The 14,684-nt window shown below is 49.8% G+C and overlaps 6 protein-coding genes across 6 annotated transcripts; 3 read left to right on the plus strand and 3 right to left on the minus strand.

Annotated features, from left to right (window-relative positions):
• Window positions 1-893: 893 nt before the first annotated feature.
• SEPMUDRAFT_127878 (uncharacterized protein) lies at window positions 894-2,058 on the plus strand. The gene has a single exon (XM_016902178.1). The coding sequence runs from the start codon at window positions 1,108-1,110 to the stop codon at window positions 1,309-1,311; it is 204 nt and encodes a 67-aa protein (XP_016758354.1). The 5' UTR covers window positions 894-1,107; the 3' UTR covers window positions 1,312-2,058.
• A 753-nt stretch (window positions 2,059-2,811) lies between these two features.
• Window positions 2,812-4,092, minus strand: SEPMUDRAFT_151226 (proteasome subunit alpha type-3). The gene is made up of 3 exons (XM_016906681.1): window positions 3,940-4,092; window positions 3,640-3,864; window positions 2,812-3,578 (listed from the first exon to the last, which is right to left on the minus strand). The coding sequence occupies exons 1-3, from the start codon at window positions 3,940-3,942 to the stop codon at window positions 2,934-2,936; spliced, it is 873 nt and encodes a 290-aa protein (XP_016758355.1). The 5' UTR covers window positions 3,943-4,092; the 3' UTR covers window positions 2,812-2,933.
• A 464-nt stretch (window positions 4,093-4,556) lies between these two features.
• SEPMUDRAFT_151227 (uncharacterized protein) lies at window positions 4,557-6,264 on the plus strand. The gene is made up of 2 exons (XM_016906682.1): window positions 4,557-5,124; window positions 5,201-6,264. Exons 1-2 carry the CDS (start codon window positions 5,023-5,025, stop codon window positions 6,098-6,100), a joined length of 1,002 nt encoding a protein of 333 aa, XP_016758356.1. The 5' UTR covers window positions 4,557-5,022; the 3' UTR covers window positions 6,101-6,264.
• Window positions 6,265-6,408: 144 nt separating this feature from the next.
• Window positions 6,409-8,639, plus strand: SEPMUDRAFT_151229 (uncharacterized protein). Its single transcript, XM_016906683.1, has one exon. It carries the CDS (start codon window positions 6,733-6,735, stop codon window positions 8,338-8,340), a length of 1,608 nt encoding a protein of 535 aa, XP_016758357.1. The 5' UTR covers window positions 6,409-6,732; the 3' UTR covers window positions 8,341-8,639.
• A 929-nt stretch (window positions 8,640-9,568) lies between these two features.
• On the minus strand, window positions 9,569-10,711 carry SEPMUDRAFT_151230 (uncharacterized protein). Its single transcript, XM_016906684.1, has 4 exons — window positions 10,643-10,711; window positions 10,313-10,511; window positions 9,849-10,223; window positions 9,569-9,765 (listed from the first exon to the last, which is right to left on the minus strand). Exons 1-4 carry the CDS (start codon window positions 10,696-10,698, stop codon window positions 9,577-9,579), a joined length of 819 nt encoding a protein of 272 aa, XP_016758358.1. The 5' UTR covers window positions 10,699-10,711; the 3' UTR covers window positions 9,569-9,576.
• A 1,568-nt stretch (window positions 10,712-12,279) lies between these two features.
• Window positions 12,280-14,411, minus strand: SEPMUDRAFT_151231 (uncharacterized protein). The gene has a single exon (XM_016906685.1). The coding sequence runs from the start codon at window positions 14,008-14,010 to the stop codon at window positions 12,631-12,633; it is 1,380 nt and encodes a 459-aa protein (XP_016758359.1). The 5' UTR covers window positions 14,011-14,411; the 3' UTR covers window positions 12,280-12,630.
• Window positions 14,412-14,684: the final 273 nt, after the last annotated feature.

Raw genomic sequence — 14,684 nt, forward strand, 5'->3', positions numbered from 1 at the left:
GAGAGAGAGAGAGAGAGAGAGAGAGAGAGAGAGAGAGAGAGAGAGAGAGAGACAGAGAGAAAGGGAAAGAAAGAGAGAGAAGAAAATGGGTTCCAAAAAGGGATGAGGCGAAACGAAGCAACGAGTGATATGGCAGAAGGAGTTGGACGGAAGAGATTCGATTGTTCGTCAGACCACCGGCCTTGACCGGTCCAGACTGTTCTATCAAAATATATTTATCTTAGTCATTTCAAGGATACCCATGTTTTGACACCTCGCTGCATAGAGAGCCAGCCTCTCATCATCATCATCATCATCATCAACAACTTTCCTGCCTTTTTCTGTATTTTATGATATTTGCCCCTTTCATGAGTGTATACTGTACAGTAACCTACAGTGCAGTACCATACGGGGGCCATTTGATTATTATTATTATTTGTGTGTGTGAGAGAGAGCCTCAAACAACCAAACAAAAAATACCCACACAACATCTTGTATTATTACCTATTCCACCTTTTTCATCCTCACTCACCTTTTCCACACGGCCGTGTATGCTTCTTCCTCTCCCCGTCCCCCAAAACCCGCGTCCGTTTGGAATCTGAAGAAAAAAAATCATGCCCAACATCAAAACCATAGAGCTCCCTCTAGGCAACACAACAGCAAGATGCACAATCGAACTACCAGATCCGGCAACGCGTCCGCAAGATCCGGCTGCCGTAGTCGACTTCACCTACGATCTCGTAGCGTGGGTCGTGAAAATCGCTTCAGAAATCACTTCCACCAAAGAGCTACAGGTACCGACGGCCAATCACCATCATCATCATCATCATGACCCGCAGCAGCAGCAGCAGCATTCGGGTACCAGGCAAGTATGAATATTTGATGCAATAATAGGGTGTGAGACCCCTAACAATATGCTGATGATGGGGGAAATTGGAATAGCTCATCGGTTTCAAGCGAGAAAGGCAGCATGATTGTCGTGTCGACGACGACTACGACGACGACGAGGCAGTCTTCGGAGAAGATGAATTGCGGACTGATGTGAAACGACGGAGATCTGGAGAGCAACAACAACAACAACAACAACAACAACAACAACAAGGCAGTGGAGCAGCTGCTCTCGAAAAAATGAATCTGGCATCTGATGACGATGACGATGATGACGATGTTGTTATTGACGATGATGAGAATCTCGATAATCCCATGCTAAACGAACCGGGGCCTTCAGAAGTCTTACTGAGAAGAGATCCAACTCATCGCTATCAAAGCCGAAATCACGTCCGCAGCTGGCGTGAACGTGCGGAGAATGATCGCTCCTGTCACTGTATCTGACAGCAGCGTGCATGGGCCGTGTCTGTAGCATGGAATCTAAGGCTGCCTTACCTATACTCGTCCGCCGCGCCGGGCGAGAGTGGCAAAGACTAAATTTCGCCGCTCTTGGAAAGGGAAAGACTCGTGGCACGTTCGGGAAAAAAGCGCCTGGTTTGCATACCTCCTTAAGGAACCCCCCCGGAGCCAGCCCAGTCCTGTCATCCGACCAAAAAAAAACAGGAAAATTGCAGCATCAACGTCAACATCGAAACAGTACAGGTCTATCCGGGCCCATAACACCGCAAAAAAAGTCCCACAACAGCCTCAACCAGAAACTTCTTTCTGCCCGACCAACCAACCTCGCAACACATGTCGTTCAGAAAATACATTACCTGATCTTCGACATGCATTATGCTTATTACAAGGCGAACACACACACATACATCAAATCTACCCATCGAGCTCTACTCGGACAGTACATGTAGTACCCCCCGAACTCTCTCAAGCGCCACTCGCGAATCTCTTCAGCCTCGGTCCTGCCTCCTAGGTATGCGATGTGGGATGTGGAATATCTCAGAAGCAGCAGCAGCAGCAGTAGCTCTTCTTCTCAAACCTCAAAAAAAGAAGGAAGACAGCAGGCCAACCCAGGCGGCAAAGTAGGAGGGGGAATTTCCCAAATCAGAAGAAGACCAAAGTGCCACTCGACAAGAAGAATCAGAGCAACAACAACAACAACACCCAATAAACAGCCGTACCATAGCACAACCCTCCCTTACCCTAAGGTCCTACCTACCTACCTACCTACTTGTAGGTACCTGCACAATCACAATCAGCGTGCCTACAATTTTTTCTTCGAATCCCGAATCCCCGAAACTGAAACCAATAGAAGCAAGTTCTGCATGCGAGCGTTTGAGAACGAAAAATTTCAATGAAAATTTGTACGTACGGGAAATCTATCGATTTTGGTGGATCGATTATTGATTATCGTATCATCACTCATCGATTTAAGAGAAGAAGAAGAAGAAGAAGAAGAAGAAGAAAAAGAGCGCGGCAGCGGTGGCGATTTTGAATAAATGAGAGTCAGTCACTCAATCATTCAATCAGTCAATCATTCACTCCGACATTTCTTTTTGAAAGCGAGTGAGTAAGTGAGTTCTCTGATCTCTGAATCTCTCTGGCCCGAGCTTCCAAAAGCACGGCAGCTTTGGATAATTGATTGATTAGATTGATCGATTGGTACCTCCTAGTTGGTAAAATCAAATCAGACGCGAGGTTCGGAAATAAAAAGAGCAAACATGTCATTGTCAGATAGGAGTCTTCTAGAAGAAGGGAAAAAAACGAGAATAATTAAAAACTTTCACAGCGAAAAAAAATGTCTTGGACCCGGGTTGATCTTAACATGGATGTCCGAGACGGGAGTCTGCTGAATCAGCATCGCAGTCAATTGCAACATGCCCGTTACATTACATGACATGTGCAAACAATGAAGAATGTCATGGGAGATGGAGATCGTGATACATGCCATGCGTCTTTTCAGAAGCGTCTCTACGCCTAGGCCATCATGGTCCATGAACTCATACGCCGCTCTATGCTTGCGACTTCACCGTATGCACTTGTTGTATCTTACAGTCCATCACATCAATCTACTCCTCCATCTTCTCCTCTTCTTCGTCCTCACCTTCGAGTGCAATCTTTGCAAGACGCTCTGCCTCTTCCTTGAGCTCCTTTGGTACAGCCTCGTGTCTGCCCTTTGTCGGTCCATTGACAGAGCTGATCCAAGTCAACTCGAGCTCAAACTCCTTGTCTTTGCTGTCCTCGTGTGCAGCGTAGATGATACGGGCTGCCTCCTTGACACCCTGCTCCAGGCTGATCGTCTCGCCGTCCTTGGGATCCAGCTTCAACTTCTCCAGCTCTGACTTTGCCGTCTGTCGTCCCTTGCCTGTTGCAGCGCCGTAGTATCCCCAGTACAGCCCCGAGGGCTCAATCATGTAGAGGAACGGCCCACCTTCCTTCACACCCTGGGCCTTGCCACCTGCACCGACACTCGGTCCGCTGCCAACTGCACCATCAACATCGAGCTCTGTCTCGGCATCCCAACCTCCCACAATTGCCGTGATACCAAATGGTCGTACAGACGAGTAGAGGGTGTATGCTTGCACGTAGGCGCCCATGCGGGATGCGAGAGAGGCGGTTGGAATGGGTGCCTTGTAGGTTCCGCGCCATTGTGAGGCCTCGTCGCGCGCGCGGGATACGAAGTGCCGTCCATCAGGCAGAAGGCCAGAGTGGACCTAGAGTTCACGTCCTCATCAGTATCATGATTATCCTTGTTCTACAGGCGAATCAGCTCACCACACCGATATTCCGGTCGACAGTAGCTATCCGGCTGTTTGCGTCCTTCTTCATGAGCTTGCTGGAGACGAGCTTCTCCAGAGCTAGCACCACACCATCCTTGCACCGTATGCCCACTGCTGTACCTCCATTCTCGACTGCCTTGACTGCGTACTCGACCTGGAAGTTGCGTCCATCGGGCGAGAAGACAGAGTTGGTAAGATCGTATCCGGTACCTATCGACGTCTATGGACAAAGAAGCAGTCAGTTTATTGCTTGTGAAGTGGTATGGGCTGAGTTGGGTCGGGTGTTTCTTTTTACCATGGTTGCGCTTTATGAAGGCAAGACGGAGGATGCGAGAGCGTCGCAGTGGTGGGAATGACTATGGAGTCCGAAGCGATTGTATCTGGTAGTTTCCAGTGGGGTGCAGTTGGTGACGAAGAAGGTGTTGGTCGTGATGGTGGTTGGCCTGGCTTAGGTAGGTTGGCAGATGGATGGATGGATGTAGTTGAGCTGCAATCGAGACGCGAAGCTGTAGCTGCCTCACGAGTCCGCCTGCCGTACTAGCGCGACAGTTATGTCTCGTGCTTGCTATGGCCTTCCGTACTGACCACTGAGATTCACATGACCATCATCCCGTGCCTGTAACCACAACAAGAACCTCTCCAGTGATGATGATGATGATGATGACACGAGAGCTGCTACATTTGCTGCCTGCGGACTCGGCTCTGTTCGGCATACAATTGCATAGGTATAATCGCTGCCTACTACATGTACTCTGTCCGGTCAAAAACAAAGAGTGAAATTAATGCCCAACTGCCAACGCCGAGCCAATCGATGTTCGCCCTAGCGCCAGATGACGCCGACTAAAATTGGTCACATTTACCACGTACTTCTTCCTCGTCCTCTTCTCCTTCTTCCTTTCCACACTCCACAGACACACACCCACTTCCCTTTCTCGTTCTCCCTTCACTTCTAGGTAGCATCGATAGCGTAACTTACGACTGAATACAAGATCTTGCACCAAGAAAGAACTTCCTCCCGAGAAAGAGACGGCAAGGCGGGAGAAAGAGCACACTGCCCCTCTTTGTGACAACCTTGGGAAAGACTCATCGAGACTCTTGCTTTTCTTGCTATTGACAGCGACTGGACCTCTCATCAGACGTGGAAGATCTTCTTGACGAGAAGCTATACGAGTTGTATCGACGAGAAGAGCAACCACGAACGCTGAGAGTAAGAGGAGCTGCTCATTGCTGTAACGCTTTCCTATCTTGCACATAGCTTGCTCCCCCTCTGAAGGATCCCTCTGAAGGACTCGGACTGGATTGAAGCCCTCTTGGACCTCGTGACTGAGTAGGATTGGGTTGGAGCCGGGCCTTGTTAACAGCCTTTTCAGCAGACCTGATGTTGCCAGTGCTTGTCCACTATTGCGACACTTGCGGCTACAACACTCCTGTTCAATACAACTCCGTGTTGGTTTGGATCCAGGAACACACTTGCAATCACGTAAGCGGCCTTTTCGAAAGACAGGCCGTCATCCCCCCTCCTCCCTAGCCTGACTAACTTCTGCGACTTTCTGTAGTGTGGGACCAAGGCGCTGGGAGCAGACATTGCAGGAAGAAGTCAAGGCACCATGAACCAGTACCAGCATGATGAGCTCTCGCAGCTCTTCGCGAACCTGTCGACCGAGCAGCAACAGAAAGTCATTGCTGAGCCACAGTATGAAGGACAGGCTCGAGCGATCGTGGAACAGATGCAGATGATGCCTGAGAAAGTCGAGGCACCCCTCACCTTTGCTTCCGCACACTACACACACTCTACCCATCTTACAGCAGATACGCAGCCTGAGCCCGCTCAATCTCCCCCGCCGCCATATCGAGAGGCGATCATGCCCGAGGCGATGGCTGAGATGCTCACTCAGAATAGCATCGACCCCGCTTCCTTGCTTCCCAGCCAGATTGAGCTCTTTGCGGGCGCTGACTACGAGCAGAGACTACGACTTCTCGAGCTGTGGAGGATAGCACCGCCTAGCTACCCCCACGAGCAGCATGTCCACGCACAGCACGAGCAGACCAGTGTGGAAAAAGAAGAAGTGGACGCTCGAGCGAGGTATGAGCAGCAGATGCAGGCAAGGGTGAACCCCAGGGAAGCATACGGTTTTGATATGTACTCGTCCGAGCCTGTCAGTCCCGTGTCGGCAGTCGTCAAGCCTCGAGCAGCAAGTTTCGCTAGTGGAGGAGGATACTTGGGAAAAGGCGAGGCAGAGCCGTATATGAGTAATGGATACCAGCAGATGCATTCAGACCCTGTCTATGCGGCAGGATTATGGCAGTCGAGTTATGCGCAAGCACAACCTGGGACGGCGATGGAAGATCAGTATGGGATGTATGAACAAATCAGATGTCATGCAGATTGGGAGAGGATGAATCAACGGGCGATGGACGCGCAATTGGGGCAGGTCGATGATGATATGGTGATGTGAGGATAGCGATGTCTCCAGCATTTTCTGACATGTCCAAGCAAGGCGAGCATGAATGGCGTTGGGTTGGGGGCACGAGAGTGAGCATGCAGCACGCACGATACCATTTGTTTATGCGAACAGTACCTGTATGTAGTTGATTGAATGTGAACGAGGAGAGTTGTGCCGGTACTGTCAGTTCCCTCTTGTCACATGCTTTGCACCAGTGAATGCACAGTGCGGAGCATTCCGCTCTAGGCACATGCGGTGACGACGTTCGATCAGCCTACGAACGAAACCCTCTTCCCGAAGTGACCTGACTTGATGTATCCACAAACATGTATTTCTCGTGTAATTGCATTTCTCGCTGAACCACGTCGTATGACCCCAAGAGGCATTTCCGCTTCCTTCTGACAAACAGCAACACACAACGACGTTGCCGTGGACGCTGCTGCACCGGTATCACATCACCATACCTTCCTCGCCACGACAAGATACGACTCGACACCACACGCCCGACCTGAATCTTCGGACTCGCAAAAGGCACTCCTTCTGTTCTCAGTCTTCTTCTACCATCAATCAACCACAGATACCGCACACCTCTTCATCATCAACTTGGAGAGCGTCACGCACGCGGGAGAGAAATCGCGGCCAAAATGGCGAACGATGAGGACGTCGCGACTTTCACAGCGTTCACGTCAGGCACACCCGAGCAGGCGCTGAGATTCCTACAACTCACAGACAACAATGTGGAGCAGGCTGTTGAGCTTTTCTTCAGCAGTCCAGATCTTGGTAATGCTGCAGCTGCAGCTGGAGGAGTGAACTCGCAGCCTCCCGCACAAGTCGGGCCAGGAGAGCCCATCACAATCGATAGCGACGATGACGATGACTTTCAAGAGACGGTCGCGTCGGCCTCGCGGCCGCAGCACAATGTGGAGGATGACGAGGCAATGGCGCGGCGGTTGCAGGAAGAGATGTACGGGAGTGGCGGCGCTGGCGGAGCTGGCGCGGGCGAGGACGATGTGAGAGCACCGATGGCGAGGACGACGGAGACTCTGGTGGGCCCAGGAAGCTATGGCGGTGGAGGTGGTTTTGACCCGAACGATGCTGGACAGATGAACGCGGCCATTGCCCAGCAGCTCATGCAGCGACAGCAGATGCGGAGTCATCGTGCAGCGCCGGGTATCTTCAATCAGCGCGACACACGCTCGATATGGAACAATGACGACCCCACAGATTCCGAGGCGCATCGAAGGACGCTGTCACGGGCGACTGGCGGCTCGTCAGAACAGTCTGCCAAAGCGAGCCATCTTGCTGAGCTCTTCAGACCGCCAGTGGATCTCATCACGCCTCTTTCACTGGCAGATGCGCGAGATGAGGGCAAAGAAGAGGAGAAGTGGCTCCTGGTCAACGTGCAGGACCCCTCCATCTTCGACTGTCAGGTGCTCAATCGAGACATCTGGAAGAACGATCAGATTCGCGAGACCATCAAGGAGCACTTTCTCTTTCTGCAATACAACAAGGACGATCCGCGGGGCAGCGACTATGTGAATTACTATTTCTCGAGCAACCGCGACAACGAAGCTGCATACCCCCACATTGCTATCATTGATCCACGCACGGGCGAGCAAGTCAAGACATGGTCTGGCTCACCGGCACCCAAGGCTGCCGACTTTCTGATGGATCTACATGAATTCCTTGACCGCTACAGCTTGAAGATAGGGCAGAAGAACCCGGTACAGACGAAGCGAAAGGAGCCAAAGAAGGATATCAGCACCATGAGTGAAGAGGAGCAGCTCGAGTTGGCCATGCAAGCGAGTATGGGAGCGGGTAGTGCTGCGCCGAAAGAAGAAGATCCAGACACTTTGACCAAGACGAACGGCAAGGGAAAGGCACCCGCCACGCAAGTGGGCAACAGCAGCGCTATGGAAGTCGACGAAGTGTCAGCGTCAGAGACTCGGGACACACCATTCTCGAGAATCGCAAGTTCCAACGTCCACGAAGAGCCCACAAGCACAGGTCCGGAGACTACGCGGATACAATTCCGGCACTCGGGAGGACGTATCATTCGCCGCTTCAACATTGCAGATCCTGTGAGGAGGATCTACGAATGGTTGAAGTCGAGTCCGGTGGAGGGTCATGCTGGGCATGCATTTGAGCTCATCAGCTTGGGCAAGAACTTGATTGACCAGCTGGATGTCTCAATCGCAGATGCTGGTCTCAAGCAAGGAACTGTCATGGTGGAGTTCATTGAAGATGAATAGGGAAGTTCTCGGTATGCGTGGACCCATTGCGGTGCAAATGGCCAGAATACGCTCGTGGAGGTAATATGTTGAGCCGGGGAATGGCTTCAGACATCCATAGTGGCATAGCAGCGGTACATGATTTGAGCTTTTCAGAGGGCATAGACGTCGGTGAGACGATGCAATGGCAGGCCCCAGAAGAAGAGCTGAATGCTTATGAAGCTTTCTCGAGATATACTAGATGGAAGAGCGTATAGCGTTTGAGTCGCTCTACTCGCTCGCTGAAATGTATGAATGAATGCATAAAGGATCCATCAGAGACTACACCGGTGACCGGCCCTCTTCACTTCACCTTTTTTCATCATCTCCGCTCTTGTGCTCCCATTGGCCAGTAAGTAGAAAGAGATCAACTCAGAAATCTTCGACGTCCCTCTCCCAAATCTTGACAATTCCCCTTCCCCTTCCCCTTCCCCAAGGAGCTCCCAGAAAGCAGAAAAATGCACTCTCATTCTCTCGGCAACGGCCCCCTTTTTTTCCTTTCCCTTTACAGACCTCCCTCGAACCCTCGAACCCTCAGAATTCTTTTTTTTTTGTTCTTTTTTTGTTCTTTTCTTTTTTTCTTTTTCTTTTTTTTTTTTTTTTCCTTGCGGGATGATAAGATATGCCAAGCCATATTTCTCTCTCTCTCTCTCCCTACGAACAAAAGAAAAAGGAGGTAGGAAGTAGGTAGGAGGTAAGTAGGTAGGAGGTAAGTAGGTTATGTCTAGATTGTCTTATTTGACCTTTTTCCTCCTTCCTTTCCTCCTTCCTTTTCTCTTCTTTTTGCTTCTTCCTTCCTTCCCTCCTCCCCTCTTCCTTCTTTTGTTGTTTTTTTCTTCTTCCTTCCCTCTTCTTCCTTCCCTCCTCTCTCCTCCTCATTTGTTTCTTCTTCTTCTTCTTCTTCTTCTTCTTCTTCTTCTCCCTCCCTAATGGAACGGCAACGCAACGTCCTTGAGCCAGAGCGCGAAAAATGAAGAAGAGGGTGACTTTACTTGACCTGATCTGATTGCATGTAAGGTACTTACTGCTTAATCAATCAACTAAGTACCTTGTGCATTCATTCATCAATGATCAATACATACCAGGTACGTATGTACGTATGATTGATTGATCCCAACACACATACAACTCTTTCTCCTCTTCTCCTCTCCCCTTCTCCCCCTAACCAGCCCCCACCCACCCATACACATGCACATACATCTAATCCAAACCCCTTATTTATAAAAACATATACTTCTTCATCGGCGTCGACGTCGTATCATCAATTCCCGTATTATTCGCCACGCACGCTCCATCGCCTTTGGGACAACACTGGGCACCAGTGACGCCTTGAAAGAGATACTTGTCGACGTTTCTGCAGTCTTGGGAGAATTGGTCGATGGATTTTTCGGCGTCGGGGAATTGGCACTGGATGAGGAAGGTGGGTTAGCCGAGAGGGGGAAGAAAAAATCCATTGTGTGTGAGAAGAAAGAAGGGGAGAGACCACATACATGAGCAATAGTCCCTTCACTTTCCGTCGTATATTTCGGAACATCAATAGCTCCTCCCGTCTGATTATACCAATCACAGACTTCATACGTATTGACTTTTACGGCATAAAACGTCTCATTGGGAAAAGCCTGCGAACACTGACAAAAAGCAGTCTTATCGACGAAATAGTCTTCGTCTTGACGCTTCTCGGTCTTGTTTGTCGGGGGAGGAATTTCCTCTGGAGGAGGCGTATTGTCACCTTGGCACGCACCATCGCCTTTGGGACAGCATTGCGCACCCGTGACGTTGAGGTGGAAATATTCTTGGTCTGCGGTTCGGCAGCTTTCGGCGAAGGTTGTAACTGCTGCTTCGGCGTCGTCGAAGTCGAAATCACACTGGACAGAAAAAAATGTCAGGGTCAGTACATGTATGCTGCTGGTATTGATGATAGGAGGAGGGTAAGAAGGTAGGTACAAATACCTACATGCTTCAAAAAACTTATGCTGTTCTTGTCAGCTGGCCAATCGTTCGTAGTCCCATTGATATCGTTGCAGACTTTGGCCGTGACATTATCTTGTGGATGAAAGTGGTCGTGGGCATGAAGTGTTATGCATTGACAAAAGGAACCATAATCCAGCCAACTGTTGTCATCGCTGCCGTCGTCTGTTTGTGCGTGAACATAGCTACTCGAACATTTATAATTAGCTGGGGTGTTTTTTTTTTGCCTCCTTTTTTTTTCTTCTGCCCCCCACCCCATATTGAGGTGGTAGGTATGCGGTATGCGTGTTCAAGTCGGAGGATTCTAGAAACTTACATGTATCTGCACATCAATATGCCAATAAAGGCCACGATGAACAATGGTGACTGCATGGTCCCTTTCGTGGGGTCTGTCAGGTTCTTGAAAGGAGGAGGAGGAACTCCGGTAACGATCTGGATGGCACAGCAGTAGTGGTGGGTGATGAGGAGAGAGACCAGGTACGGCACAGAATCGTACTATCATCTGGCTTCTAAAGTACCTCAAGTCTTCCATGATGGGGAAGATGGGGCTTCCAACAACTCCATAAAAAGTCCATGTTCCTGGTCAGGAGCAGCCCTTAGTGAGTTAGTTGTTGTTGTTGAATGTTGGTTTCGAGCAAGCATAAAATGTAAAAGCCCTTTTGATCAATCAGCGTACCAGGGGTCAGGTCCTCTTGTGCATCCAAGAAAGAGCCTATGAGACATGCGCAAACCCCGAATTTGGCTTCTGCACAGACCCGACTTCCCCAGACACGGGCGTGGTATATGCCTGCTATACCGGACGAATTGAGAAGAGAGGTACCAGTAAATAACCAACCCCAAAAATTTTCATAGTGATGGTTCCCCCCCCCCCCCCCCCCAACATGGGGAATGGATTGTTCAACTTCGGACGCAATCTTATTTTACTACCCTCATCATTTCCTAGGTACATAGCAGGTGAAATCGGGCGAGGTAGGTACAAATGTACATGTACTTTTCTAAAAACTGTCCAGGAATTCCTCCAATGATCGAACGCTCAACCTAGGACGTGTCATTTCCGTCTTTCCGGAGAATTCCCATCATTTCATCACATTAGGTACACATCCATGTGGTTCCAGATGTCTTTTTCAACACTGTGATGAGATACTGTAGAGCCTGGAAATTAAAAAAAGTCAATCGATGGTATAGGTAGGTAGGTATAGAGAGTATTGCACCCGGAGCTTTTATAGGTGACAACAAGATAGCAACCTCTGGAGTCTGGTAGCTTCTCGTTTGCGTACAGTCTGCTATATACCTCCTTTGAGAACAAGTAATTATAGTACAATCTAGATCAGGGGAGTAGCGTATACAACTAGAGGCCAAAATTTTCAAGAGTCGGAGGTATGTATAGAATTATTTGGAGTTCTGATGCGTGCCATGGTCAGTGGAAGGAGAATGTCAGGTACATGTATGTACCTCGCCAAGCCAGATGAAAGAGGCACGAACAAGTTCATGCCTTTGAAATGTTTCCTGCATGAATGCTATGGATATCGCAATCAGCCGATATTAGCTAGAGAGAGAGAGAAAGAGAGAGAACAACTTGCAAAAATAGTAGGAATAGATACCTTATGTACCTAACGTAGGTAGCGGGTAAGTATACCTTATCGACGGACTAGAAAAGGAAAGGAAAGGAAAGGGAAGGGAAGGACTTGGAAAACACAAAGTACCTACATGTACATCCTACATGTACAATAATGTACCTAGGTAGGTAGGTAGTACTTAATAATGTAGGTAGAAACTGAAAAGGGACCTGACTTGAGGTAAGGTACATAATACATTGGGCCTTTCTTCCTTCTTTAGGTATATATATATATTTGTGTGTGTGTGTGTGTGTGTGTGTGTGTGTGTGTGTGTGTGTATATCACCAAAAAGAAAACACAGATAGATTGAATTCATTGCTATTAAAGGGGAAGGATTGGGGTATGTTATTTACTTTGACATAAAACAAACTGCTGCTGCTGCTGCTGCTGCTGCTGCTCTTCTTTCTTCTCTGCTTTCTTCTCTCTCTTCATCATCTTCATCATCTGCTCTTCTCTTTCTCTTCTCTTTCTCTTCTTCTTCTTCTTCTCTTGTTGCTTCATTCTATCAATCAATCAATCAATCATTCAATCAACCCCTCCCTTACCAACCTGACTTTACCAACCTTAGCTCCCAAATCATTCATTTGCATTTCACCTCATCATCACAAGACCAAAGACCAAAACTCCCCCACCACCATTCACCACCATTCACCACCACCTCATCCTCCTCCTCCTCATATAACATCTCCTACAACGCCCTCTCCTCCTTCAGATACTTCATAGTATCCTGCACCGCAAATGAAAAAGGAGACTTGGTCATCTCAGGACTTCGCGGAGACATGGGAAGGGCAAAGAGATCGTCTTCGTCGTGATGATCCTCAGACACGCCCCCGCTCTGGGACATGCCCAAATCACCACTCGTAAATGCATTCAACGAGCCCATTCCGCCGATGCCGCCGCCCGCTTGCTGACGTTGTTGAGCGGCAAAGGACTCGGGGGGTCGTTGCGGCATCATCTTTCGGGGCTGTTGCTGCTGCGGCGGCGGCGGCGGCGCCTGGGCGGCGAGGGTGTTGTTGGTGGTGGTGGTGGTGGGCGGTACGCCCTTGAGTTCTGCAAAGCTGCCAAAACTCCCCACGGCAACGTCGGAGCTCTCGGGACTGAGAGGGTTGTGATAGTTCTCGGGCAGCGGAGCTGCATCACTTGTTGTTGTTGTTGTTGTTCGCGGACTTGCCAGTTCAGAGGGACTTGTGCCTAGCTTGAGACCCTTCAATTTATCCATCAATCGACCACCTCCGGGACTTCGCGGACTCGCCGGACTGTGTAGGTTTCCCGTAGTAGTACTACTACCACTACTACTGTAGACCGAGCTCATGGCAGATGGGTGTGTCGACACGCTGAGGCCGCCCGGTCGGGCTTGTACTCCAAAGTTTTGCTCAATCCACTGCTTTTCCGCCGCAGCCATTTCCAACCCAATGCCTTCCACATTCTCTTTCGATTCGGCTTGAATTTCTTGCTGGAGCACCTGCAGCCGCTTCTTTGCCCAAATCGTATGCAACACCCCCTTCTTGCCTGCCTGCCGCGCCGTCGCTCCCAGTTCTGGCGGGAAGATGGCTGGCAAGGGACTCGTCCGCCATGTAATGTGTGCCTTTTGCAACTTGACTGCCGTCGGGATCGTCACACCGGGACCCAACAAAAAGTATAACCTGTTGACCGGCTGTTCCTGATCTCCCGCAGCAGCAGTAGCAGCAGAAGACAAAGAAGTCGGAGTCGTCTGAGGCTGATCCCGAGCTGGCAGTACCGTCTTCTTCCCCTCCCAGCTAATCTCCCAATCTCCCACGACACTCTTGGTCGCGTCGTCCTCTTCCCACTCCACCATCAGCACCTTGGTCCCATCTTTACTCCTTCCCGGCTCGAATTCGAATCGCGCCAACGCTCGGCCGTTGGTCAGGGACGGAGATTCCACATCGTCGTGTCCGCCCGCAGCTGTGCTCGCACTGAGCAAAGTGTCCACAGGCTCAAACACGGGCCTGATCGCAGCAGCAGCAGCAGCAGCAGGAGGAGGAGGAGGAGAAGCAGGCGCAGATGCTGATAGTGGTGGTGTTGGTGTTGGAGATGATTCAGAAGTCATATTCTCTTTCTTTTCCTTCTTTCTCTCCCTCTCTCTCTCACACACTGTCTCTCCCTCTGTTTATCGAAGAAAAAATCTCCCCGACCAACGAGATCCCTGGGATCAACAAACGGGCGTCGCGTGTCGCCAGCGTGGAGGGCACGCGGGTTCTGAAGGAGCGGTCGACCCACTTTCTGCAAATCACTACTCACTGCCGGACCAGATTCGCGTCGGACGCGCAGCAGCAGCAGCAACAAACAACAAATAACAACAACAGGAGGCGGGCGGGCGGGCGGGCGGTCAGTCGGGGTATGCTGTAATGAAGCTAATCTGCCGATGCCGAGATCGAGTGTATGTATGTACCTAGGTATGTAGGTGGAGAGAGAGAAAACGAGAGAAAGAGAGAAAGAGAGAGAGAGAAGAAAAGAGAAGAACAGGGAGTGTTTCAACCTTTCTTCTTCCACTTCTTCTTCTTCTTCCTTTCCCCAGAACAACAAGGACAAGGGAGAGTAATCAGTAAAATACGGTAGGGGGACACGGAGACAAGGCGATCTAGATCGGAACCTAGTTGTCAGCATTTTCTACTATAACTCAACTAACCTACCTACCTTTAAACCTCCCTAACCTACCTCCCTATTAAAACTACGCACTACCTTAGTATTTTTTTCGAGAAAGCTAAATTTAACCTTGGACCA

Source organism: Sphaerulina musiva (assembly GCF_000320565.1).
Source record: "Sphaerulina musiva SO2202 unplaced genomic scaffold SEPMUscaffold_9, whole genome shotgun sequence".
NCBI lineage: Eukaryota > Fungi > Ascomycota > Dothideomycetes > Mycosphaerellales > Mycosphaerellaceae > Sphaerulina > Sphaerulina musiva.

Bases quoted from the DNA above. Each gene is read 5' to 3' on its own strand.
- SEPMUDRAFT_151230 (XM_016906684.1), bottom strand. From the start codon at position 10,698: ATGCAGTCACCATTGTTCATCGTGGCCTTTATTGGCATATTGATGTGC. The intron at 10,512-10,642 runs GTAAGTTTCTAG...ATGTTCGAGTAG, and splicing joins ATATTGATGTGCAGATACAT to CTATGTTCACGCACAAACAG. The intron at 9,766-9,848 runs GTATGTGGTCTC...TTCCTCATCCAG, and splicing joins GTGAAGGGACTATTGCTCAT to TGCCAATTCCCCGACGCCGA.
- SEPMUDRAFT_151229 (XM_016906683.1), top strand. From the start codon at position 6,733: ATGGCGAACGATGAGGACGTCGCGACTTTCACAGCGTTCACGTCAGGC.
- SEPMUDRAFT_151226 (XM_016906681.1), bottom strand. The intron at 3,579-3,639 runs GTGAGCTGATTC...CGTGAACTCTAG, and splicing joins TCGACCGGAATATCGGTGTG to GTCCACTCTGGCCTTCTGCC.
- SEPMUDRAFT_127878 (XM_016902178.1), top strand. From the start codon at position 1,108: ATGAATCTGGCATCTGATGACGATGACGATGATGACGATGTTGTTATT.
- SEPMUDRAFT_151227 (XM_016906682.1), top strand. From the start codon at position 5,023: ATGTTGCCAGTGCTTGTCCACTATTGCGACACTTGCGGCTACAACACT. The intron at 5,125-5,200 runs GTAAGCGGCCTT...GACTTTCTGTAG, and splicing joins AGGAACACACTTGCAATCAC to TGTGGGACCAAGGCGCTGGG.
- SEPMUDRAFT_151231 (XM_016906685.1), bottom strand. From the start codon at position 14,010: ATGACTTCTGAATCATCTCCAACACCAACACCACCACTATCAGCATCT.